The sequence below is a fragment of the Hypanus sabinus genome, chromosome 12 (genome assembly GCF_030144855.1).
Source record: "Hypanus sabinus isolate sHypSab1 chromosome 12, sHypSab1.hap1, whole genome shotgun sequence".
Classification (NCBI taxonomy): Eukaryota; Metazoa; Chordata; class Chondrichthyes; order Myliobatiformes; family Dasyatidae; genus Hypanus; species Hypanus sabinus.
The window spans coordinates 84,094,612-84,117,507 of NC_082717.1; the positions used below are offsets into that span (position 1 = coordinate 84,094,612).

A 22,896-nucleotide genomic window follows, 5' to 3' on the forward strand; every position below is an offset into this window, starting at 1 on the left:
TAGGTTGTGCTTTTTCCAGTGCTCACAAAACCCATTCCTAAGAATTCCCTCCAACAGCCAGCCGACCAGTGATGTGGGATTCACCCAGCCTATAATTTCCAGACTATCCTCATTTCCTTTCTGGAACAAAGGAAACTCACCTATGGCTAGAGAGGAGTCCAAAGATCTTGTTGAATGTTGCAGTAATCTCATTTTTTGTCTCTCGATAGCCTGGGGGTCAATCACATCAGGGCCTGATTACTTATTCACCTTATGTTCTTCAAGAGACCTAATAGCTCCTCTTTTTTTTTAAATTGGACAATTCTACTTTAAATGGAGAGAGTACAGCAAAGATTCACCAGACTGGTCCCCAGGTGAAAGGAGAGATTAAAAAGAGTGGGCCCTTACTCTCAAACTTAGAAGAGTGAATGTACAAAAGTATTAAAGTACTTGATAGAATAGACTTGGAGTTTATGTTTCCCTGACTAATCTGTTTTGAATCAAGGTGTCAAAGCCTCAAATTAAGGAGTGGTCCATATAGGACTGAGATCAGGAGAAACTTCTTCAACCAGTGGTTATAAAGTGTTCGGAATTCTCCTCTCATAAAGGTTACAGTGGTTCAGTTACTGAGTGTGAATGTTCAAGACAGAAGGATGATTTTTGGATATTAGGGAAACACAGGATATGAGATTTGATCAGAATGTGTTGCTGAGGTAGGTCAGCTACAATCTTATGGATGGTGGGGCAGCATGATGGGCTGAATGGCCTCCTGCTCCCATTTCATATTTTCTCTTATAGCTCAAAGAGAGGGATTAATTTTGAATTTTTAACTTTGAATTTTTTTCAGCTGAACCTAATTTTCCCTATATTTTTTATATGGATAATGTACCCTAGAGGGCCTTTTTGTTTCAAACGTAATTCTCTTTTCTCTCTTTTCTCCTGCCCTTCCCAAGGCAAATGGTTTCACTCTGACTTTCCTATCAAAGATTGCCCCTTGGTTTCTGTACTCAAAGGAATTCCAACCTAATTTATGCCAACTACGCTCATAATTTTACATTTCCATCTTAGTCCCGTTCCAATGAATGTTAACTTCACACTTCCACCCACTCCAGTTATACTTTCCCAAGGTGTGGTGTCCAGAACTGATTTGACTAGACAAGGGTTTATGTAACTGAAACATAACTTCCACCCTTTTGCACACCTGCCCTACAATAGACATCATGTCGTAAGCCTTTTAATTACCTACAAATATTTAGTATGTATGCACTTTTGTGTACACATAGATGTGTGTATACATATGCATAATCCTCATCCTCTTCATCTCCTTCCCCCACCCCCTCCCTTTCCTCAACTCCTCTCCCCTTCCCTTCTCCCTCTCCCCTTCCCTTCTCCCTCTCCCCTTCCCTTCTCCCTCTCCCCTCCCCCTCTCCCTCTCCCCTTCCCTTCTCCCTCTCCCCTCCCCCTCTCCCTCTCCCCTCCCCTTCTCCCTCTCCCCTTCCCTATCCCTCCCCCTCTTTCTCTTCCTCTCTCACCTCCCTCTACCTCATCTCTCCCCTCTCCTGCTATTCACACTCTCAACCCCTCTTCCACACAAACACACACACACACACACACACACACACACACACACACACACATATCCATCTCCTGTTGATAATTATCTTCCAATCAGATTGTCTCTGCTGCTCCAGCAACCATGAATAAGATCACGTTTTAAATCCATTTAATGAGTGTTCCCATATATTTTCTGCCAACTTTTCAATAAAACTTTAGTAGAAGGCAAGCTCTGGCTAAGTGATAATCTGTATATAAATCAGAAAGTGCTGTAGTTTTATACTTGAGAACATGGAGGTTCCCCATTTGTATTATTTTGTATCCTTTCTTTATTTGCCTGTATTAGTGGTTTTATGTTAATATTATAAAGTTTGGACTATTCATTTCTTTTTCTTCTGTGTCATTAGAGATGGAATGATGAGATCCTAACGCGGAAGGATGAAGTGGAAAGGGTTGGACTGCTTGCTCACCAGGTGCTGGAGGAGAGTCACATTAACAGCAGTGTGGGAAGTCAAGCCACTCAGCTGGCCACCAGATTCCAGGGCATTCTGCTGCACGTGGTGGTAAGTAGCTAACATGGCAGCAGTCCATCAACACAGCAGGCCATTTGGCTCATCAGGTCCATGCAAGCTCTTGGGGAGCAATTAAATTAGTCTGTTTGCCTTTGTGTCGTGTTCATCTGTCACTTATTCTTTCTGACGTCGCACCTCAACTCCCCTTTGTTCATTTTGCCATTACTCAATTCTGAAGCATAATTCACAGTTGACAAGTAACCCACCATCATGTAAGATGAACCTATAGTACCCAGAAGAAACCCGTCCTGTCACAGAGAATTCCACACTGTCAGCGCCTGAGGATGGAATCGAACCCCTGTCACTGGAGCTCTGAACAGTGGTAAAAACGACTGTGCCAGCATGCTTTTTTGTTTCTTTTAACAAGTTGATATTGCCCTCAGCACCTTTAGAAGTACTCAGTGTTACTATTCAGATTCAGGTTCTGTTTATTGTCATTTAGAAACCACAAATGCAATGCAGTTAAAAAATGAGACAACGTTCCTCCAGAATGATATCACAAAAGCACATGACAAAACAGACTACACCAGAAAATCCACATAACGTTTGGCAATCCTCAAACCAGAGTCCGGAGAGGCTGCTGTGTATTAATATCGCACTACCATCTTAGCGCGTTCCCCGGAAAGGAGCTCCAAATCCACCAGTCAAAACATGACCAAAAACTAAAGCTACAAGACCTGCACAAAACCACATAGGTACAACAGTGCAAACAATAGCATAATTGATTAAAAAAAACAAACCATGGGCACAGTAAAAATAGTTCAAAGATGTTAAAGGACTATAAGTTCAAAAGAAATCACCACACAGTTTCCACAAGTCCCCAGGGTCCCAACAGACTCGCCATCCCACGCCAGCAGCAGAAGGGAATACCCCCGCTATGGACTTCCGCGGCGCTGCCCGACTCAGCCTCGCAGAGGCAGCACACAACGAAAGCTCCGTCGAACCCAGCCTTACAGTGAAAGCGACCTGACTGCAGCGGACTCTGAGTCCGTTGAACCTCCTAGCCGACGACCATCCCCTTCGGCACAGCTTCTCCGAGCACCATCCTCTGCCGAGCGTATTAAGACGCCCCGCCAACGGCCATCGGCAACGTGATCCTGAGGACTGGGAGCCTGTTCTTCCCAGCAGAGTCCCAGACCTCACAGCAGCAACAACAACGAAGAAGGTCTTCCTGGAGATTTCCTGATGTTCCTCCGTACTCCCACGTCCATTTTCAATTGATTATGATTGTACACGGCACCCCACTTCACAAATAACAGATAATCAGCTCCGGAGTGTTCGCTGCAAGCTGCGTCAGAATTCAGAATCAGAATCAGGTTTATTATCACCGGCATGTGACGTGAAATTGGTTAACTTAGCAGCAGCGGTTCAATGCAATACATAATATAGAAGAGAAAATAGATAAATAAATAAATCGATTACAGTGTACTTATGTTGAATAGATTAAAAAATGTGCAAAAAAACAGAAATACTGTATATTTTAAAAAAGTGAGTTCATGTTCAAGGATTCAATGTCTATTTAGGAATTGGATGGCAGAGGGGAAGAAGCTGTTCCTGAATCGCTGAGTCCGTGCCTTCAGGCTTCTGTACCTCCTACCAGATGGTAACAGTGAGAAAAGGGCATGTCCTGGGTGCTGGGGGTCCTTAATAATGGACGCTGCCTTTCTGAGACACCACTCGCTTGAGGATGTCCTGGGTACTTTGTAGGCTAGTACCCAAGATGGAGCAGACTAAATTTACAACCCTCTGCAGCTTCTTTTTTTCCTGTGCAGCAGCCCCCTCCCCCTCCATACCAAACGGTGATGCAGCCTGTCAGAATGCTCTCCATAGTACATCTGTAGAAGTTTTTGGGTGTTTTTGTTGTCATACCAAATCTCTTCAAACTCCTCATGAAATATAGCTGCTGTCTTGCCTTCTTTATAACTACTGTACATCGATATGTTGGGACCAGGTTATCTTGACACCCAGGAACTTGAAGCTGCTCACCCTCTCCACTTCTGATCCCTCTATGAGTATTGGTATGTGTTCCTTCGTCTTACCCTTCCTGAAGTCCACAAGCAGCTCCTTCATCTTACTGACGTTGAGTGCCAAGTTGTTGCTGCAGCACCACTCCACTAGTCGGCATATCTCACTGCTGTACACCCTCTTGTCACCACCTGAGATTCTACCAACAATGGTTGTATCGTCAGCAAATTTATAGATGGTATTTGAGCTATGCCCAGCCACACAGTCATGTGTATATTGAGAGTAATTCTACATTGCCCAACTCTTTCTTTCTTTTTCAACCTTTTTATTGAATTTTTCAAAAATAGATACATAACAGTCATAATAGTACAAAGGAAGTGAGATTACATTGTTGGCAATTAACACATGAGTAAAAACTATAGGTAACACCAATATAATAGATCTCCCAAACCCTTGATATAAACAAGCTACAAAAAAAAGATGGAAAAAAACCCAAATTGAAAAATCAAAAACAAGATAAACTAAACTAAACACAACTAAAGCTAAACTAACAAAGCTGGGCTATTCTATTACATCAAAAAAAAAATCATTAGTGTCATCAACTCTACTCATCTACTCAAATTAATGTATGATATAAAGGAATCGGAAAAGGTCAAATTACATTTTGTGAAAGTATTGAATGAAAGGCCTCCAAGTTTCTTCAAATTTAACTGAGGGATCAAAGGTACCACTTCTGATCTTTATTCCTAAATCCTTTTTTGATACTATTGATTCTAAAATTTCGTCATATATATGGCAGAATAAAAATCCTAGGTTAAGTAAAAAAATACTTGCAGAAATCCAAAAAGAATGATGGCCTGGCACTGCGGAATTTAAGATTTTATTATTGGGCAATTAATATTTGATATTTAATATTTTAGACACAAGATGTGGATATTAATGTCAGTCCACAATGGGTTAATCTTGAATGTATTTCTGCACAAGGATTTTCATTGACTTCCATCTTAGGGACCTCGCTTCCCTTGGTTTTTTCTAAATTGAATAAACAAATAGTTAATCCAATAATTAAACATACATCTTGAATATAGTTTCAGGTTCATAAATTTTTTGGCTTGAATAAATTTATTTAATCAAGACTTATTATATCTAATTTTTTCTTTCAACCCTCTGTCATGGATCAAGCCTTTTTGGTTTGGAAAACGAAGGGTATAATATGTTTTTGTGATTTATTTTTGGATAACTGTTTCATGTCTTTTGAACGGTTGTCTAATAAATATAATTTGCCCAGATCCCATGTTTTTAAATATTTACAGATCAGAGATTTTTAAAAATATGATGTTACCTACATTTCCGATTTCATATCCAACCGATATCATGGAAGAAATTTTAGGCTTAGACCCTTATCAAAAAGGTTTAATAGCAATCATTTATGATATGATTATGAATATACAGACATATATCCGATAAAATTAAAAATGAACGGGAGAAGGAACTTCAACTTTCTTTACCTACAGAGAAATGGGAGAAAATTTTTCAATTAGTTAATTTTTCTTCTATTTGTGCTAAACATTGCCCAATTCTAGATGTTTTTGAACATCCCTTTTGAACATTCTTTTGAGAGACAGGCTATCAATGCTAGTCATACTATGGACAAGGTTTGCTGAGTGGCTGTAGAGATGCAGGGATTACATTTATGGAGAAAGAGTTGAAGATTTGAGGGGCTGGGGATTTGACACGTGCAGAGCAAGCACATGTCAGCGGTTCGAGTTCTTCAACACAACTTCGTATGTGGAAAAATAAAGTTTCCACAGGATGATGAGATGGTTATCAGAGGACATTGTAGAGCAGACAGTAATAAAAATTGGAGGAAATGGAAGATGAAGGTTCATTTTAAACCAAAAATAGTTAGAAAATGTAATTCTTGTCACAAAGTTAATGCAGTGGAGTCCATAACTCTTTAAAAACTGAACTGTATAATAATTTGAGTAAGAAGAGTGTACAATGTGAAGGAGCATGAAAGCAAGGAACAGGGATTAGATAGAATGGTAATGAGGAGTGAATAAGAGAGTATCATTGGACTGTGTTGAATAGTAAAGGGTATGAGGAATAAGCAATGTCCTGAGATGAGGTGTTTGGATATTAAAGGTGTGAAGGTAGATTACAAGAGGGGTGTCAGGCTGGGTGATTCATATAACTCATAGGCTAAATGCTATGTTTCTGTACTGGAGAATTCTTTGGTTCAATCTTGTTTATGAGTTCTGCACACAAGAGAAGTGATAGCAGCTCAAGAGATTATTTTGCTGTCGGTTTTCCCTGCCTCCCAATGGGAAAATTTCAGAGTCTCTGCTCTTTAAAGCCATCAAGTCAAGGCTGGAAATTGGCCAAGTCGGGAGACATTTAAAATTTGGGGAGATCTAAATGTTAACTACCAAAGTTAACAGGACTCGGAATCTGTGGGTATCCATGTGTGGAGAAATCAAATTAATAGATGGGAGTGGAAGATGCAAAACTAGGTGAGCAAGTGTTAGGGGAATCCAAATCTGGATGGACCAAATCTCAGGAATCAAATCAAGCAGAAGGAGGATCTAAGTCTGAGGATCAAGTGCTGGAGAGTGAGGAACATTGGGCTCCAAGATTGGGGATATGCAAATCCCTTTAAAACTCATTCACAGAATTTGAGTGCTTTATTTTGGCATGAAATCATTTTTACAGTTTCTGGCAGATATGGGTGAATTCACCAAGTGTATAGAAGCTGTCCAATTGCCTGATAATTTCCACAACTTCCAGCTTCCGTAGACGATGCAGCTATGTGTCACTAGTTCTGTGGGCTGTGGGACTTAGACAAGCCCCAGGATCCAGGGTGTAATAATAGAAACTAGCATAAGCAGGTTGACTATGTACTGTCCCTGCTCTGATGTTATCTTTTACTCTGATGGACTTGCTTCTTCTCATAGGACCAGACCAAGCTACTGAGGGAAGAATTGCGGGCCTTGGAAGAAGCTGATTCAGCACTGAGCACCTACACTGACTGGCTCAGGGCTACACAGAAGAACTTTAAAAATCTGGCCATACCTTTGAACATAGTGGACAAAGTTGCCATGGAAAGCAAGATTAAAAAGTTTGAGGTAAGATCTTGAAGTTGGACAGGAGGCATGAGGTGGGTGTAAACCCCCTTGGAGGTCTGCATACAAGGTGATGTTACTTATCACTGTTGTAGAGTGTGGCTGCCTACTAAGCAAACGCATGTTAAAAAAGTATACCCAAAGGCGGGGGAAACCTGCCCTGCTTTCCAGTGAAAGGAAATTCCATGGGAACCTATGTGATCATTGTGCACATCATTTATACTATCTATCTTTTTGTTGCATAAAACAGATCTCACAGTCTGGTTTATTTCTTCACTTTTCCTGGAGTGAAATACAGAAACAATTATCTGGTCATTTTGCATTTCCCTGGAATTCAACTGGGTATTCCTGATGTCAGTGCCTCTTACACTTGATCCCAATTCCTTATTGGATATGCATCATCATAATATAATTTCCTGTGCAACATGAGCCCATGTTTTGCCAAAAGCACCCTTTGCCCTCCACCCTCCCCCCAACCCCGGTTGCCATTGTCTTTTAAAGGCCCTGCATCAAACTTGGATCCAAAAGGCTTGGGATCAACTATAATATCTGTCCATCAGCTACTAACATCTCCACACCCATCCACTCATTCTGAACTCTAACAGTCAATTCTCTAACTGCCCTAGTACCCCCCCCCCCATATGTTTGGCCCCAACTCCTCAATGAACCACAGCTCCAATCCCTCAAACACCCCATCTCCTATGAGTGCTGATTCCCCAATCCTAAATTCTCCATTCCATCTCCACAAAGAGTTGGTGTCTAGCCCTCCATATTGTCACCCTCTTATTGCCTAGGTCCTAACTAATCTCCATTGCAGCTCTAATCCCCCGGATCCCAACCAGTGCACCCAAGTATGTAACCTACCTTCATACTTGAAGAATCATTTGCAGCAAAACTTACCTTGCCAAAGCCCAGTCCCTGATTGGTGTGGCACCCTTTCCAAGCAAATAGGCAGGGAGACTTGGGGCTGTATTATTGGCAATGAATTAATTCTGTACTAAGGCAGATCAGCATAATTACATCAGTTTGGAGACTGGAGCAAGACAATGGGAAGAAACGGGGTTCCCGTTACGACATGAATATAGCCTTTACTCTGTGATGGAAACCTTAATGGTTTTGGGAAGATATGTGGACTAAGTGGGGTTCATGTGGCCCTTTCTACTCTACACAATCACTAGTAGTTGGTGAGGCCAAATTTAGATTACGTGTAGTTCTCATCACTTACCTACAGGAAAGATATTAATAAGTTTGCAAGAGTTCAGAGAAAATTTACACTGGTGTTGCTTGGACCTGAGCACCTGAGTTACAGAGAAAGGTTGAACAGGTTATGATTCTATTCCTTGGAGTGTAAGATCATTGTCAGGCCTGTACAAGCAGGCACATCCCAATCTCCAGACAGCTAACAGGTCAAGTGTCCATTACATTTCCTGACAGGATGTGTGAACCATTGATTGATCTAGCAGAGCTTGCTTACCTGAAGGAATTCGTCTGTGTGGTCTGGGATGGTCAAAGCATGTTCATGGCCTGTGCACGAGAGCATCAGAGAGCACTGCAAGTCCATCCAATTCCTCCTGATCGACGCAGCCAGCGCCCCTCTTGTCTTGGGTTACCCCTGGCTCTCTACTCACGACCCTCACTTTGCCTGGCCATCCAGTTCACCGCTGAGTCGGGGACTCATCTGCCGCACCACCTGCCTTCAATCTCCGTTGACTTCACCCCGTAAATCCGCAGAGACGGAGGAATCCCTCAACCGCAGCAAACTCCCACAGGAATACCACAACGTAGACTTTGCCTTCAGTGAGAGGACGTCCAGAAAGCTGCCACCTCACAGACCCCGTGACTGCGCAATCAACCTCCTCCTGGGCACCACCCCTACCTGAGGTGGTCTGTTCTCCTTCCCCCCTCCTGCCACCCAAGCCAGAAATGACTATGTCACAGAATTGTATAGTACGGTTTCATTTGGCCATCCCAGTCCCCAGCCGGCGCAGGATTCTTCTTTGTCAAAATAAAAGACGGGGTCTCTGTCTCCGCATCAACCACCGTGGACTCAACAAAATCACCATTAAGAACAGCAACCCTCTCCCTTCGATGGATAGCACATTGGAAGCATTCTGTGGGGCCCAGATCTTCACCAAACTGGATCTACGGAGCACATACAAGATGATCAGCGTCCACCGGGAGCAGTGTGGAAGACAGCATTCATAAAATCCCCATTGTCCGCTATGAATACTTGGTGATGCTCTTTGGACTCTCCACCAGTCCAGCTGTTTCCCAAGTCTTCATTAATGAGATCATCTGAGACATGCTACATGGGTATGAGTTTCTCTGCCTCGATGACATTCTCATCTCCAAGGGCCTGCAAGACCATATCTGTTGCATCCATTCAGTCCTTCAGCCTCTCCTTGGAAACTAACGCTACTCCAAGTTATAGAGGTTCCAGTTCCAAACTCCAGTCATTTCTTGCCTGGGTTGCATCCTTTCATCCCAAGGCACAGTCATGGACACATGCACGCTGTTGTTGAATGGCCCCGACCGTGATCCCTCAAACAGCTGCAGTGCTTCTTGGGCTTCTCCAGCTTCTACCACTGTTTCAACAGGAACTACAGCCCAATTGCTGCTCCCCTCACCTCCTTCTGCAAGTCACCTGCCTCCACGGAGTCGAAGTATTATCACAGTACGTACGACGGTTTCTGTAGTGTGGGGTTGTCACGTTCCCCTCACAGTACGTGTGCAGTGAACAACCCCGAGATTTGTCTTCCCCACAGACAGTCACCAAACAAAGAAGAACCATGGAACCAACCTGTCCAACTCCACCCCCCCCCCCAAATCGCGCAAACGGCAATAAAGCAAGCAAAAACACAGAATATAAAGCACAGGATCAAAAGGCATATTTCAGAGCTCAGCTCTGTGTTGGTTATCTGCCGGCTGCCCCGAGTCAAAACTCACCCCAAAGCAGCAACAGGAAAAGGAGCAAACAGAAAATAGGACTTGAATTAGAGTCCAATCTACAAACCTCGTCAATTAAACCTTGCTCCAGCGCCCTCCTCCGACAGCATTAACAGGGAGAGAGAGAGGGATTGTTTGAACACAAAGGCCTTCCCTTGGGAGCAGTGAGCGAGATGCTGATAGACAACACTGAAAACTCACTTGCACCCGCTCCCGCCTTGATGATTTCAATCTTCCACGGTGCTTTAATCAGCAAGAACGGCGAGAGACAGAGTCAATCGGGGGCCCACACCCTGACTCCAGGCCACACACTTTGCCCACAGCATCATGGAACCCTCTTGGAGACAGCAGAGCGCTGGCCCAAAAACACACCACCAGAATGTAGATAAGGGACTCCAACGAAGGCAGAACCACATCTGAAATAAGAAAAAGACATAAAAGAAGTGAGAGGGGCTGCTTCTTGACCCGTCTTGAGGATGTTGCCCTTAGTTGTGTTGTTCGCTGGCGCCATCTTCTTCCAGACCACTTTTTTGGGGAGCTCGGAGGTGCTTCATTGCTGCTCCCATTCTCCACTATCCGAACGCCTCCGGACATTTTGTGCTAGAGGTGGACACCGGGGCCATCCTTTCCTCGTGAAGACTCGTGAAGACACACCCTTTTGCCTTTTCGTGCAGGTTCAACTCTACAAAACATTGTTATGGAGTAGGAGGCAGGGAGCTACTTGCCATCAAATGGCCCTGGGAAAATGGAGATATTGGCTGATGGGAAAGACTGAGCCCTTCCTGATCCAGACTGAAATGGATATGACGACCGAGATCCTCATATCCTTTCAACAGACCCACCAACTCAACCCACTTCAGGCTCTCTGGGCTCTCCCTTTGAGCGATTCAGCTTCACCATCTCCTACTGAGTCAGCTCTAAGAACGCTAAGGCAGATCCCTTGTCACAACTGTTCGATTCAACTTAAATGGAGCTGAACCCTCGGCCCATCATTCTATCCTACCAGATCATTGCCCTGATCATCTGGGACCTCAAAGACCAAATCTGCCATGTCCTACAGCACGAGCTTGCTCTGGCCGATGCATTCGACAACTGTACATTCGTGCCATGTACCACCATGTACTCTGCGCTCAAAGGCACTCTGAGTGGGCCCACTCTTCAGTAATGGTCCCTCTAAAGTGTGCGTGTGCACACATCTTTTGCTGCTAGCACAGAAAGGAATTTAAACTTCACACAGAAGGTCGTTAACCTCTACCTCTTTGGCACGTTAAGTATATTTCACGATCCTACACAATCACACTTCCTTTCCCGATTTCTGATCGGACAGTTTTGACAGCGTGGAGTTTGTGATGATTTGTCTGCAAATTTTAGAACGGGCTTACTTATACTGTTTTTATTGAAGAAATTATTCAGCGTGCACATGTTGTTGTCACTGGTCAAACAATTGCACAGCACAAGATTTTTGTGCATTCTGCTCATTACAAATTAGAGGGGACATTGCTCCTCACTCCTCTCTGGCACGACGGACTCTGAATTTTCTCTGGCTCTTCGTCTGTGACCCCTCATGGCTTGTTATTTTGCAGATTATTATTGAAGTTATCGTTTACCACTTAAATCTTCTCCTCTGCTCTATGTTTGGGTCAAGCCCCTTCTGCATTTCCTGACAAGAATGAGGAGAGATCTTACAAATGTATACAAAATTAAGAGAGATGGAAATAGGGTGACTGCATGCAGGCTTTTCCCCCTCAGGTTGGGTGAGGCCAGAACTAGAGGTTGTTGGTTTAGGGTGAAAGGTTTGAAGGGAATCTGAGGGGGAACTACTTCACTCAGAGGATGGAATGTGCTGCCAACAGAAGTGGTAGATGTAGGCTCAATTGTACCATTCATGAGAAATTTGGGTAGGTACATGGATGAGAGGGGTACGAAGGGCCATGATCAGGATCAAGGTAGATGGGACTAGGTACAAAACTAGAATGGCAGGCACTTGATGGGCCAAAGGGCATCTTTCTATGTTGTAGTGCTCTGTGGCTCTTGTTGTGAAACTAATTAGTTAGTGTTAACTTGAGCCAAAGCATAATGATGAGTTTAAAAGAACAGTTGAACCCCCTTGAAGTGGTATATCCCAGAAGTGTATGTGGTCTTTTACTGTAGGCATTGTTGGCCTCTTGTATTGACTTTGCTTTTCAGAGGCATTCTTTCTTTTCCAGACTCTGCATAGTGACATTGACACGGGGAACACTCTGCTCAAGATGATTCTGGAGAAGAGTGAGAAAGCCATCGCGTGCCTGGATGCTGCGGGAGCTCAGAGCCTCCGCCAGGCGATGGATGGCCACATTAGCCAACTAAATGAACTAACCTGCTCCATCAGGAGAGAACGTGGAAACCTTGAGAAATGTCTGTCCCTCACGAAGGAGTTCCTAGACAAGTACCAGAGCCAAACCAAGTGGCTGGCAGAGTATCGGGCGATCTTACAGATCCCGGTGGAACCGAAAGTGGAACTGTATGAGAAGAAAGCCCAGCTGGCTAAATATAAGGTAAGGAAAGTTGAGCAAACTGGGTAAGTAATAAAAACCAGTTTCCTTTCCCAGAATTCCACTTCGTAAATTGGAAGAGATTTATGTGTAAATGCTTTGGGACTTTCTGACGTTGAAGTATTTTTGACTGATTATTATAAAAAGGTAATTAATTCTGTTAAGACTATATCCTCTGGTGAAGTGCTTTGGCTAGTGGATCACAGATACAGTCCAGTCCATTCAGATTTCTGATCCACACCACCACTCAGTTAGACTAAGGATGTTCCATTAGAGCAATAGGAATAGTTTTCCTGAGCTGCCCTATTAAAACCCTCATAATTATGAATATCCCAATGAACTTCCTGCTTAACCCCTCAGACCAACACCTAGTGTCTCCAGCATGCCTGTGTAACTGAGGCTGCTCATCCCTATTGTGATATCCTTCCTACTGTGGGATGTCTGGAATTGGATTATGGTTTCCTGTCTCTTGCTGGTGAACTAAAGGACAGACAGGCCAGAAGAACATAAGATAAAGGAGGAGAATCGGGCTAGTCAGTCCTTCAGATCTGCTCCGTCGTTCAATCACGGATGATTTTATTTCCCAGTCCCATTCTCCCGTCTTCTCCCTGTAACCGTTAACCCCCATTACCAATCAAGAACCGATCAATCTCTGCTTGAAGTACACCCAGTCACCTGGCCCCCACAGCTGTCTGTCGCCTTGAATTTCACAGACTTTTGTGTAGGCCTGGGAACGTTTAGAGCTGTGTGCCCTAAAGAGAAGCTGCTGATCACTTACAAACTCTCAGCTTCTCAGTCAGGGCACTGCACCGAGCAGCATGACCTCACTGCTGTTTCAGAACCAGGTCTACTGAGGCTATGGCCACCGGAGGTGTTGTGAGGGAGCTTCAAGAGTGGCCAGGTTCGAACATATTTCCAAAATGTCCCGAGAAAATTGAATCCCCTCAATCTGAACCTGCTACAGTGGAAATCAGATGGAAGAAATAAAACCTAGTGCTCTTTATGGTAATCAACTTCTCTGAAAATATCGTTCTGACACAGTTTACTCGATAGTTAAGACAATTGTTTTCTTCTAATAATACTTAATTTCAGGACAAGACTGTGGCCATGTTGTGCTCTGAGTTACCCTCTTTTCCCTGCTTCAGGCCATCCAGCAGACGATCGTGTCCCATGAGCCGGGCATAAAGTTGGTGATCGAGAAAGGCGAGGCAGTCTTTGAGCTGATTCACGACCCCATCGTCAGTGACAACCTGAAGAAGCTGCTATCCAACTATCAGGAGCTGTGCTCCACGGTGACTGTAAGTGAACCAACCGGTGAAGGTGTCAGGGTTGGGAAGATGGTTCCACGGTTAGGGTCAGGGTCTGGGCTCACGATGAGAGACCGAGGGTCAGGTGTGAGCTCCAGGAACAGGGTAAGAGGCAGCAGAGTCTGTTCTGAAGAACCTGGGGTTGGGGTAAGTGCATCACATTGAGAATGAGAGTAGCATTGAACCTAAGGTGAGGCTAGGTGTGACAGACATGTGATCAGAGTGAGACTCCGGAGCACAGCCATGCACCTCAGGGTCTTTGGGGTTAGGAGTGAAGATTCCAGGATCTTAGTACAGTCCCAGGGTAATAATGAGAGTCCTGTCAAAGTGCCACGCTAAGGGGTCTTTACTGTCTTATAGTCAGTGTAGGGGACATGAGGTATGAGGGCCAAGGTTGAGGACCCAGTTTCAGGACCACTCAGAAGCCTCAGGGTCTGTACATTGCCCAAGGTCATGGTCAGGACCTGTGGACTAGAGAGATGACTCACAGACAGGGGTACGAATTCCAAGGGCTTCCAGCGAGCAAGAGGTGTAGAAGCCTGAAGCTCCACACAATGGAGGTTCAGGAAACACCACCTTCCTTCAACCGTGCAGTTCTTCTGCAGACCTGAGTGACCCTAATCCTTCCTCAGCAATGGAACACCACAGAACCACCCCATCCACTACCATCACATTTTTGGACTTGTCTCTGATTTTGTTTTGGCAATAATGTTTTGTATTGCATGTTTATCCCCCTCCCTTCTTCAATATCTTGTATAATTGATAGTCTGTGCGTTGCCTGAACCTACATGTCTGTGATTCACTCATTTTGAGTTACAGCATGGCTACAGGCCCGAACAGCCCAACGAGCCCCAGACCACCCAAACACATCCATGTGACCAATTAACCTGCCAACCCATATATCTTTGGAATGTGGGAGGAAACCAGGGCTCCTGGCAGGAACCCATGTGGTCATGGGGAGAAAGTACAAACTCCTTACAGATAGTGCTGGGAATTGAATCTGGGTCGCTGGTGCTGTAGTAACGTTATGCTAACTGCTGCACTACCTTGCCACCCCTGTACCTTACCACACCTGTTGCATGTGACAATAAACTCGTCTTGACTTGAGCGAGGTGCCCCAAGGTGCAGAGGAAGCTTCAGTATCAGGGTAGGAGTGCCAGACTCAGAGGGTTGGGGATTGCTCCAGTCTTGGGTTGATCACCATGGAGTCAGGGTAATGGCCATGGTTCTGTACTCCAGGTATTGGGCTCTTGAGCATTGGCTGTGCTTTATAGGCTGATAGGAAGGGACTCTGGGATCAGATTGATTAACCTGGAGTCAGGGTGAGGAGCCCAGGACAGGGTGAGCATGAATTCAAAATTATAAGTTAAGAATCACAGGCTTAAAGTAAGAATTCCTTGGTCAGTGTATGGGACACAGTGCTGTTCCTTGGAGAGAAGGCCTCTGGAGCTGGATCTGCTGCTCAGGATAACTAATCCTCTGTCAGAGGTGTTCTCACCCTGACTCTGGAGCATTGCCTCTACTTCGGGGCACTTAGCTCTCATAATTCCTATCCTGACCCAGCATAGGTGCCAGGGTTAGATGCCCAGAACAAGTGGTTGGCTCTGGCAGTCAAGATGAAGAACCCAGGACCCCTCTGTGAGGATGAAGATCCTATGGTCAGTAATAATGGTCACAGAGCTGGGGAAAAGCTCCAGGCCTCAATGCTTGACCTCTTTCAGTCTCTTCATTAACGCATCGAGAGCTGTACAGGAACTGATTGGATCTCTGTAAGATTCCGTCGCCCTATTCAGTGCACTCTGAGGTGACCCAGTTCCATATATAGTTGTATTAGCATCTATTCAAGACATGCTTGTCTACAGTGTCCAGACACTAAGTTTAGAATTTAAAGTATCTCGGCATGAACCATCAACTCTTTATACCTCTCCATAGATGCTGCCCGACCTGCCGAGTTCCTCCAGCATTTTGTGCATGTTATCCTAGATCTCCAGCATCTGCAGAATCCCTTGTATTTATAGAATTTAATATTCCTCACCCACTGTTCAAGATGCGGTGGGCAATGTTATGCTTTTCCGTCTCTCTCCACCAAAGGCCTGCATGCAGAATCTGGAAGAGAAACTGAGGGAGCATGAGGATTATCACAGCAACCTGCAGGAGGTAGAAAAGTGGCTGCTACAGATCTCCACCAGGCTGGTGGCCCACGACACCACCCAGAGCACCAACCTGGAGATGGCCACCCAGCACCTGGCGAGGCACAAGGTGTGTGGTCATTGGTAACTAGTTTATCATTGGCACATGTAGAGAAAAGGTTTGTTTGTATTGCCATTCATACAGATCACTCCATACAAGCACAGTGAGTTAGTTAAAAGGAAGTTCAAATTTATTGTCATGTTCATACATACACAGGTGTAAGTGCCAAGTGAGTTAGCATTATGCAAATATGACAAACACAGATTAGATAAACTTAAATTAACACAATTTATAGCTAACTCACACAACAACATAAATAAAACTAAACATAACGACATTAGTGTAACTTGAGGGAAATATAGTCCGAGGTTTTTCAAGTCAGGAACCTGGTGGCAGTGGGGAAGAAGCTGCTGCTGAACATTGAGACGTGGGTCTTCAGGGCCCTGTAGCTGCTGGCTGATGGCGCCAGTGAGAAGAGGACGCAGCCCGGACAGTGGGATAGCTTAATGATGGATGTCACCTTCCCGAGACATCGCCTCTTTGTAGATGCCCTCGCTGGTGGGGAGAGCTGGCTGTACCCATTACTCAACTGGCTGTGTGGACCACTCTCTGTAGAGAAACGGTAACAGAATTGTGCTAGGCACAGGCGTGAGAAGCCACTTGTGCCCCCCTCTGTTCTTTGCATCTCGCTGAATACAGAAGACCTAGGTGTAAGTATGGGTTTAGAGAGGATTAAAGCAAATGGTGTGACAGTCTGGAGCTGAGCTCTGCAGCCACTTTGTTACTCGGACAATGGTGGCAAGCTGGAACTGTGTCTCCTCACAGGTTTTATCTGTTGAAAACAGAATATTAGGCAAAGTTATGGTTTCTGGGCCAAGATTTACGCCTGGGAAATTCCAACTAGACCTGGATAACTTGCAGGCTTTGGCTGTTAAGTGGCAAATGTGATTATGCCTGCCAGGCCATAACTATCTCTGCCCACTGCCCTGTCTGTCAAAGATGCGCTCACACTCACTATCTCATTGTCACTGCTAATCAGGAATATTGCTGACCAGCAGCATTAATAGTCTGATTACAAGAGGGGTTCAGAATCCACACAGTTTCGAGTAGTGATTTGCCTCCTGGGTCTCCAAAGCCTTTGTATGATCTGCGAAGCACGTCAGGGTTTGAGTGTAGTGCTAAAGAAAGTGAGTGACTGTAATTCAGGAAATCCAGTGGTATCCTGCAGCCCAGCATCACGTCCTTCACAGTCAACATACCCACCCCCCCCTCACTTTTCTTTAGTGTGTGCTTTCTAAAGATGCACTGCAGTAATTGCAGAGGCACAATTTCTGTCTTTTGGGTGGGGCAGGCATACGGGAACACAAAAATCTGTACCTTCCCCGGGTCGCTCATCTACTTATTTCACTGTTTCTCCTCCACCACTGGATCAAAGCTCATGAATAATCTATCTAACAACATTAGTGGACATAACGTTGTCTGGGTTGCAGAGGTTCAATAAGCTGGCTCACTGCCACTTTCTTGAGGGTAATCTTGAAGTTAATCATTGATCATGTCAGTGCCACTGATATCCAATAACTGAGTACAAGTAGGCAGGAAAATGGAGTTAAAACACTTCACAAGTCTAACTGAATTGGGATGGCAGTAAAAATGGTTCACTGCTGCTGAGCCGCGATTACTTTTGCGTACTTTACACTGTATCTGCAAGTTGACTTGGTGTTGCACTTTGCTGTCTCCCAACAGCCAATCATGGAAGAGATAGCGGGTTTTGAACATGCCTTAGCAAGCCTGAAGAGCAAAGGAGACGGCCTGATTGCCAACTGTGCTGAGGAGCTTCAGGGGAAGTTCAAGCACCAGGTTCAAGGTCACCTGCAGGGGATCCGGGACAGCTACTCTGCCATCTGTAGCACGGCTCAGAGGGTAAAAGAAGGACTCCCCCAACTCTCATCTCAACTCATTTGTGTTCATTCCTTCAATGTTGCCTCCTGTCAGTGACTCTTCCTGATCCTAGCAGAATCACTCTTCCCCAATACTCCCTTTTCAAAGCAAACAATTTTGGGATGGAGTAGTGTGGGGAAGGAGAGCAGGGGGACTAAGTTACAAGTTATAGCCCTTCCTCTGTTCTGCTTACAACCCTGAATAGCAGAGCACAGGAACAGGCTCTAGGGCACATGATATCTGTGCCGAACATAAGGCAAAATTAATTAAATCTCTTCCTTCTGCACGTGAGCCACATCCCTCAATTCCTCGCATATTCATGTGTCTATCTAAAAGCCTCTTAAATGCCACTATTGAATCTGCTTCCTCCACTGCCTGTAGCAGCCCATTCCCGCCAATTATTGCTCTGTGTGGAAAATAAAACCTGCCCTGCATATAGCCTTTACACACTCTCTCGCTCTTAAATGCAAGCTCTCTTATATTTGACATTTCTATGCTAGGAAAAAGATTCTGATTGGTTGCCCTATCTATCCCTCTCAAACTTCTATAAACATCTGCCAAGTCTACCCTCCGCCTCCAACACTCACATGTTTATTCAGCCTCTCCTTCATTCTACGAGATGACGGCACACATATTCACAGCAGCCACTCCAGCTCCTACCAACGGTGAAATTTTTTTCCTGAAGAAGGGAGTTGGCCTGAAACGTCGATTGTTTGTTCACTTCCATAGGTGCTGCCTGACCTGCTGAGCTCCTCCAGCATTCTGTGTGTGCATGTGTGTTGTGGTGAAATCTCTTGTCCCGTTCAGCTTTTCTATGACCGAAAAACACTGCTAAACATTAAGAAAACTAAAATCTGCAAGTCTACCTTGCTAGTGAACAGAATAAGGAAGGTGCTGTGTGGTTAGAGACTAGGGTGGGGATTGGGCTCTCTCCCTGCCACGGTCTGCTACAGCTGCTTTGGGAAGTGGTGTGGTGGTTGTCAGAACTGAAGCGCTTGAATGCAGAAGCCTGGAGAGCACACTGGTGTTAAAGCGAGACTTAAAGCCAATCCCTGCAGGCCCACACTGACATCGATTCTACTTGCTAGTGTCTATTTGCTTCATTACCCCTATCTGTGTCTGAACCATATCAATGGAAGAACAGTCCTACCAAATTTCTACCAGCATGTCAACTTCGCAGCCAGAGGAGAGAATCTATTAGACCTGGTTTACATCATCATTCTGCTACACTGTCCTCACCCGGGATACTCAGACCATTTTGCTAATCCCTGCATACGGGTTACTTGAGTCAAACTAGTTCACAGGGAGATCAGGACCTCACCAAAAGGTGCTACCTCAGCGCTGCAAGGCTGCTTTGAAATCACGGACTGGAGCATATTCAGGGAGCCATCTACCTACCATCATTGATGAATATGTGGGGGTCGGTGATTGGCCACGTAGGAAAGTGCTTTGAGGCTGTTACTGTCACTACACTGCCATGGCAAACCAGAAATGGTGGCTGGCTGCAGAGGTTCGCACACCACTTAGGGATTGGGATGCAGCCTTCATATCAGGGGACAGGATGACTCAAAAGTCAGCAAGACCCGCATTCTCCCCGCCATCACGAAAGCAAAGCGTGAGTACGTACGGAAAACCTACAGACACCTTTGTGTCTCCAGGGATGCGCAGCGCATGGAGCAAGGTATACAAACCGTAACTGATTACAAGTCCGCCCTGTCCCTGTCCACCAACGCCACCAGTGCCTCCCTTCCTGATAGGCTGAATGCTTTCTATGCACAGTTTGACCAATGGAGTGATGTGACACTGAGAGAAGGCCCCTCTCTTCCTGAGGAAAATGCACCGTGTCTGGCCGTGAGAACAACAACCTGAGTCTCAACGTGGACTAGACAAAAGAGATGACTGTGGACACAGGTCGACCACCCTCCATTGCACGTCAATGTCTCTGCAGTGGAGAGAGTGACGAGCACAAAGTTACTTGGTGTGCACATAATGGATGATCTAACCTGGACACAGAACACCTCCTCACTGATCAAGAAGGCACAGCAGTGTCTGCAGTTTCTGACAAGAGTGAGGCATGCCCTCATTCTAACACGTTTCTACATGAGCATATTGAGAATGTCCTATCTAGCTGCATCATTGTTCGGTACGGAAACTGCTAGGCATCGAACTGCAAGACCCTACAGAGAGCAGTAAAAACTACGAGCGGGTCCTCGGTGTTTCCCTCCCCACTATTTACCCAGAGCATTGCAGACGAAGGCCCAACACTTTGTTGAGGATCCTCACCACCCATCCCTTTGACAATCTCTTTGACCCAGGTACAGGAACATCAGGGCTATGATTGCCAGACCGGGTAACAGCTTCTTCTGCAGTCTGTGAGACTAATGAATACCCTGCCACCATCGAGGTCTCATCGCTAGGGCAGCGAGCTGTTTACTGTTTTCCTGCGCTGCCCTCTACATGCAGTTTGAATTATATTTAATTAGCTTATTTATAGTATAGTGTTATGGTGTATATGCTGTGTGTGATATATATTTTGTGTGTGCACTGTGGTCTGGAAGAACGTTGTTTGGTTATATGTATCCTGGTGAATCTTTGGTACCTTCTCCAAAGTCTCCACATCCTTCCTGTAAAAGTGTGAATGGAATTGTGGACAACAGGCAAAGCAGCTGATAGTGGTCGCTTTGTTGAATGGGTTGGCAGGCGTCTTCAGTCTCTGGGTGGCAGGGGCCTCCAGTCCCACCTGTAGGTGGCTAACTCTGTGTCTGTTTCGCCTCTTCCTCCTCAGCTGTACCAGAGCCTGGAACGCGAGCTTCAGCGGCACGTCAGCCACCAGGACACGCTGCAGCAGTGCCAGACCTGGCTTCGCACTGTGCAGCACGAGCTGGAGGCCCACGCACACCCAGCCGTCAGCCCCCAGAAATCATTCAAACAGGTAACCATGCAACTGGCCAAGTGAGCCATCCCGAAGCGGGAGAGGGGATCTGCTTCGCCTTTGAAATGGACGTGCAGCGGTGCTGTGTCTAATTCACCAAGTTTCCTTGATATTGCCCAAGCCATTGTGCTGAGTAAGGTGGTAGCTGGCCACTTTGAACATATGTGGTAAAGGTTCTGTTTCTGGATTTAGACTTAGCAGCAATGAAGAACCAGTGATACATGCCCTAGGACATGTGTGTTTTGGAGGGGTTGGTGCTCCCTGTAACCTACTGCCATTCCTGTACTGTGGAGGCCAGAAGTTCAGATGCGGTATGATCCTCTGCTTCCTGCCGGTAGTACACACCAGGGTTATTTTTTGAGTGAGTAAATGTTTAGACTGGTAGTTGGATCAAGCAAGCTGGTTTATCCTGTGTCGACAGTTCTTGAGTTGGAGCTATTTTCTACCACACTGCTGTTAATGTGTTAAGACTAAAGCTATTTACTCCTGTGATCATAACTATATTTCTCTTAAAATAATCTAGTTCTCCAAAAATAATTCTTCTTGGTTTATCATACAAACTACAGCTAATGAAAAGTGCAAGGGTAAGTTAATGCAGCTTCATAAATAGATGCAGAGAGTACAAAAAGGAAGCTATGGCAGGAATTTTATAATGAACTGGTTAGGCCACAGCTGTACAATTCTAACCATGAGGGAAGAAAATGAAGCTAAGAAGTTTACTTGGTTGGCATTGGGGAATAGAGGACTTCCGTTAAAGAGTTTGAGATTGTTAGTGTTATTGAGCAAAAAAGATTATAGTATATCCATAACTTTTGAATTTGGGAAGACAACTGCCTATGGAGGTATAAATGGAGGAGAAAGATACAGAGATAGCATGAGGCCTAGTGAATTAATTCTGAAACTTTGGCCTAAGCAGCTAAAGAACCAGCCACCAATGATGAATGGAAAGGAGTTGGGTATTGATATAAGGCCAAATTAATTTTAATTTATTCAAAATTTATCCAAAATTCACCTGGATTGTAGTAGAAAGATTTGGAAAGTAGAAGCATGATACCACAAGGTAAAACCTGAACCCTGGGTCAATTAGAAGTAATTTAATGTTTTTTCAACTAAATAACTCATCTCTTAATTGAATCAGGCTATTTCCTCAAATATATAGAAGCAGATGCTATTACAGCCAATGAGCACAAGTTGTTACTGTTAATAACATTGGACTCCACCTTGTTACAGCCAATGAGCACAAGTTGTTACTGTTAATAACACTGGACTCCACCTTGTTACAGGTGAAACACTACCGGGCTCTGCAAGAGCAGGCCAGCACATACATGGAGCTCCTTTGCTCCATGTGTGACCTGTCTGACGGCACGGTGAAGAAGGCAGCGGCAGACATCCAACACACCAAACAAATGGTAATTCCATACGTCCTTCTTCTTCAGCTGCTCATTATAAATGCAGTGCCCATTTTAGGGTGAATAGGCCAATTGCCATCATATACCCATTGGCCATTTTATTAGATACACCTGTTCATTAATGCAAGTATCTAATCAGCCAATCATGTGGCAGCAACTCAGTGCGTAAAAGCATGCAGACATGGTCAAGAGCATCTGACGTTGTTCAGACCAAACATCAGAATGGGGAAGGAATCTGATTTAAGTGACTTTGACCATGGAATGATTGTTGGTGCCAGATGGGGTGGTTTGAGTATCTCAGAAGCTGCTGATTTCCTGGGCTTACATGCACAGCACTTTCTAGAGTTTACAGAGATTAGCGGGGAGAAACAAAAAACATGAAGTGAGTAGCTGTTCTGTGGGTGAAAGATCAGAGGATGCCCTGACTGATTCAAGCTGACAGGAAGGCAGC

The 22,896-nt window shown here is 44.9% G+C and overlaps 1 protein-coding gene across 12 annotated transcripts in view; it reads left to right on the top strand.

Moving 5' to 3' along the window:
- Window positions 1–22,896, top strand: part of syne1b (spectrin repeat containing, nuclear envelope 1b) — a 543,459-nt gene that overhangs the window by 255,173 nt on the left and 265,390 nt on the right. For all 12 annotated transcript variants that reach the window (XM_059986320.1, XM_059986330.1, XM_059986328.1 and 9 more), the window contains 8 exons: window positions 1,941–2,096; window positions 7,025–7,195; window positions 12,346–12,672; window positions 13,815–13,967; window positions 16,068–16,235; window positions 17,910–18,086; window positions 20,890–21,036; window positions 22,320–22,445. In XM_059986320.1, the coding sequence (XP_059842303.1) occupies window positions 1,941–2,096; window positions 7,025–7,195; window positions 12,346–12,672; window positions 13,815–13,967; window positions 16,068–16,235; window positions 17,910–18,086; window positions 20,890–21,036; window positions 22,320–22,445 (1,425 nt within the window). The remainder of the gene's footprint in view (window positions 1–1,940; window positions 2,097–7,024; window positions 7,196–12,345; window positions 12,673–13,814; window positions 13,968–16,067; window positions 16,236–17,909; window positions 18,087–20,889; window positions 21,037–22,319; window positions 22,446–22,896) is intronic.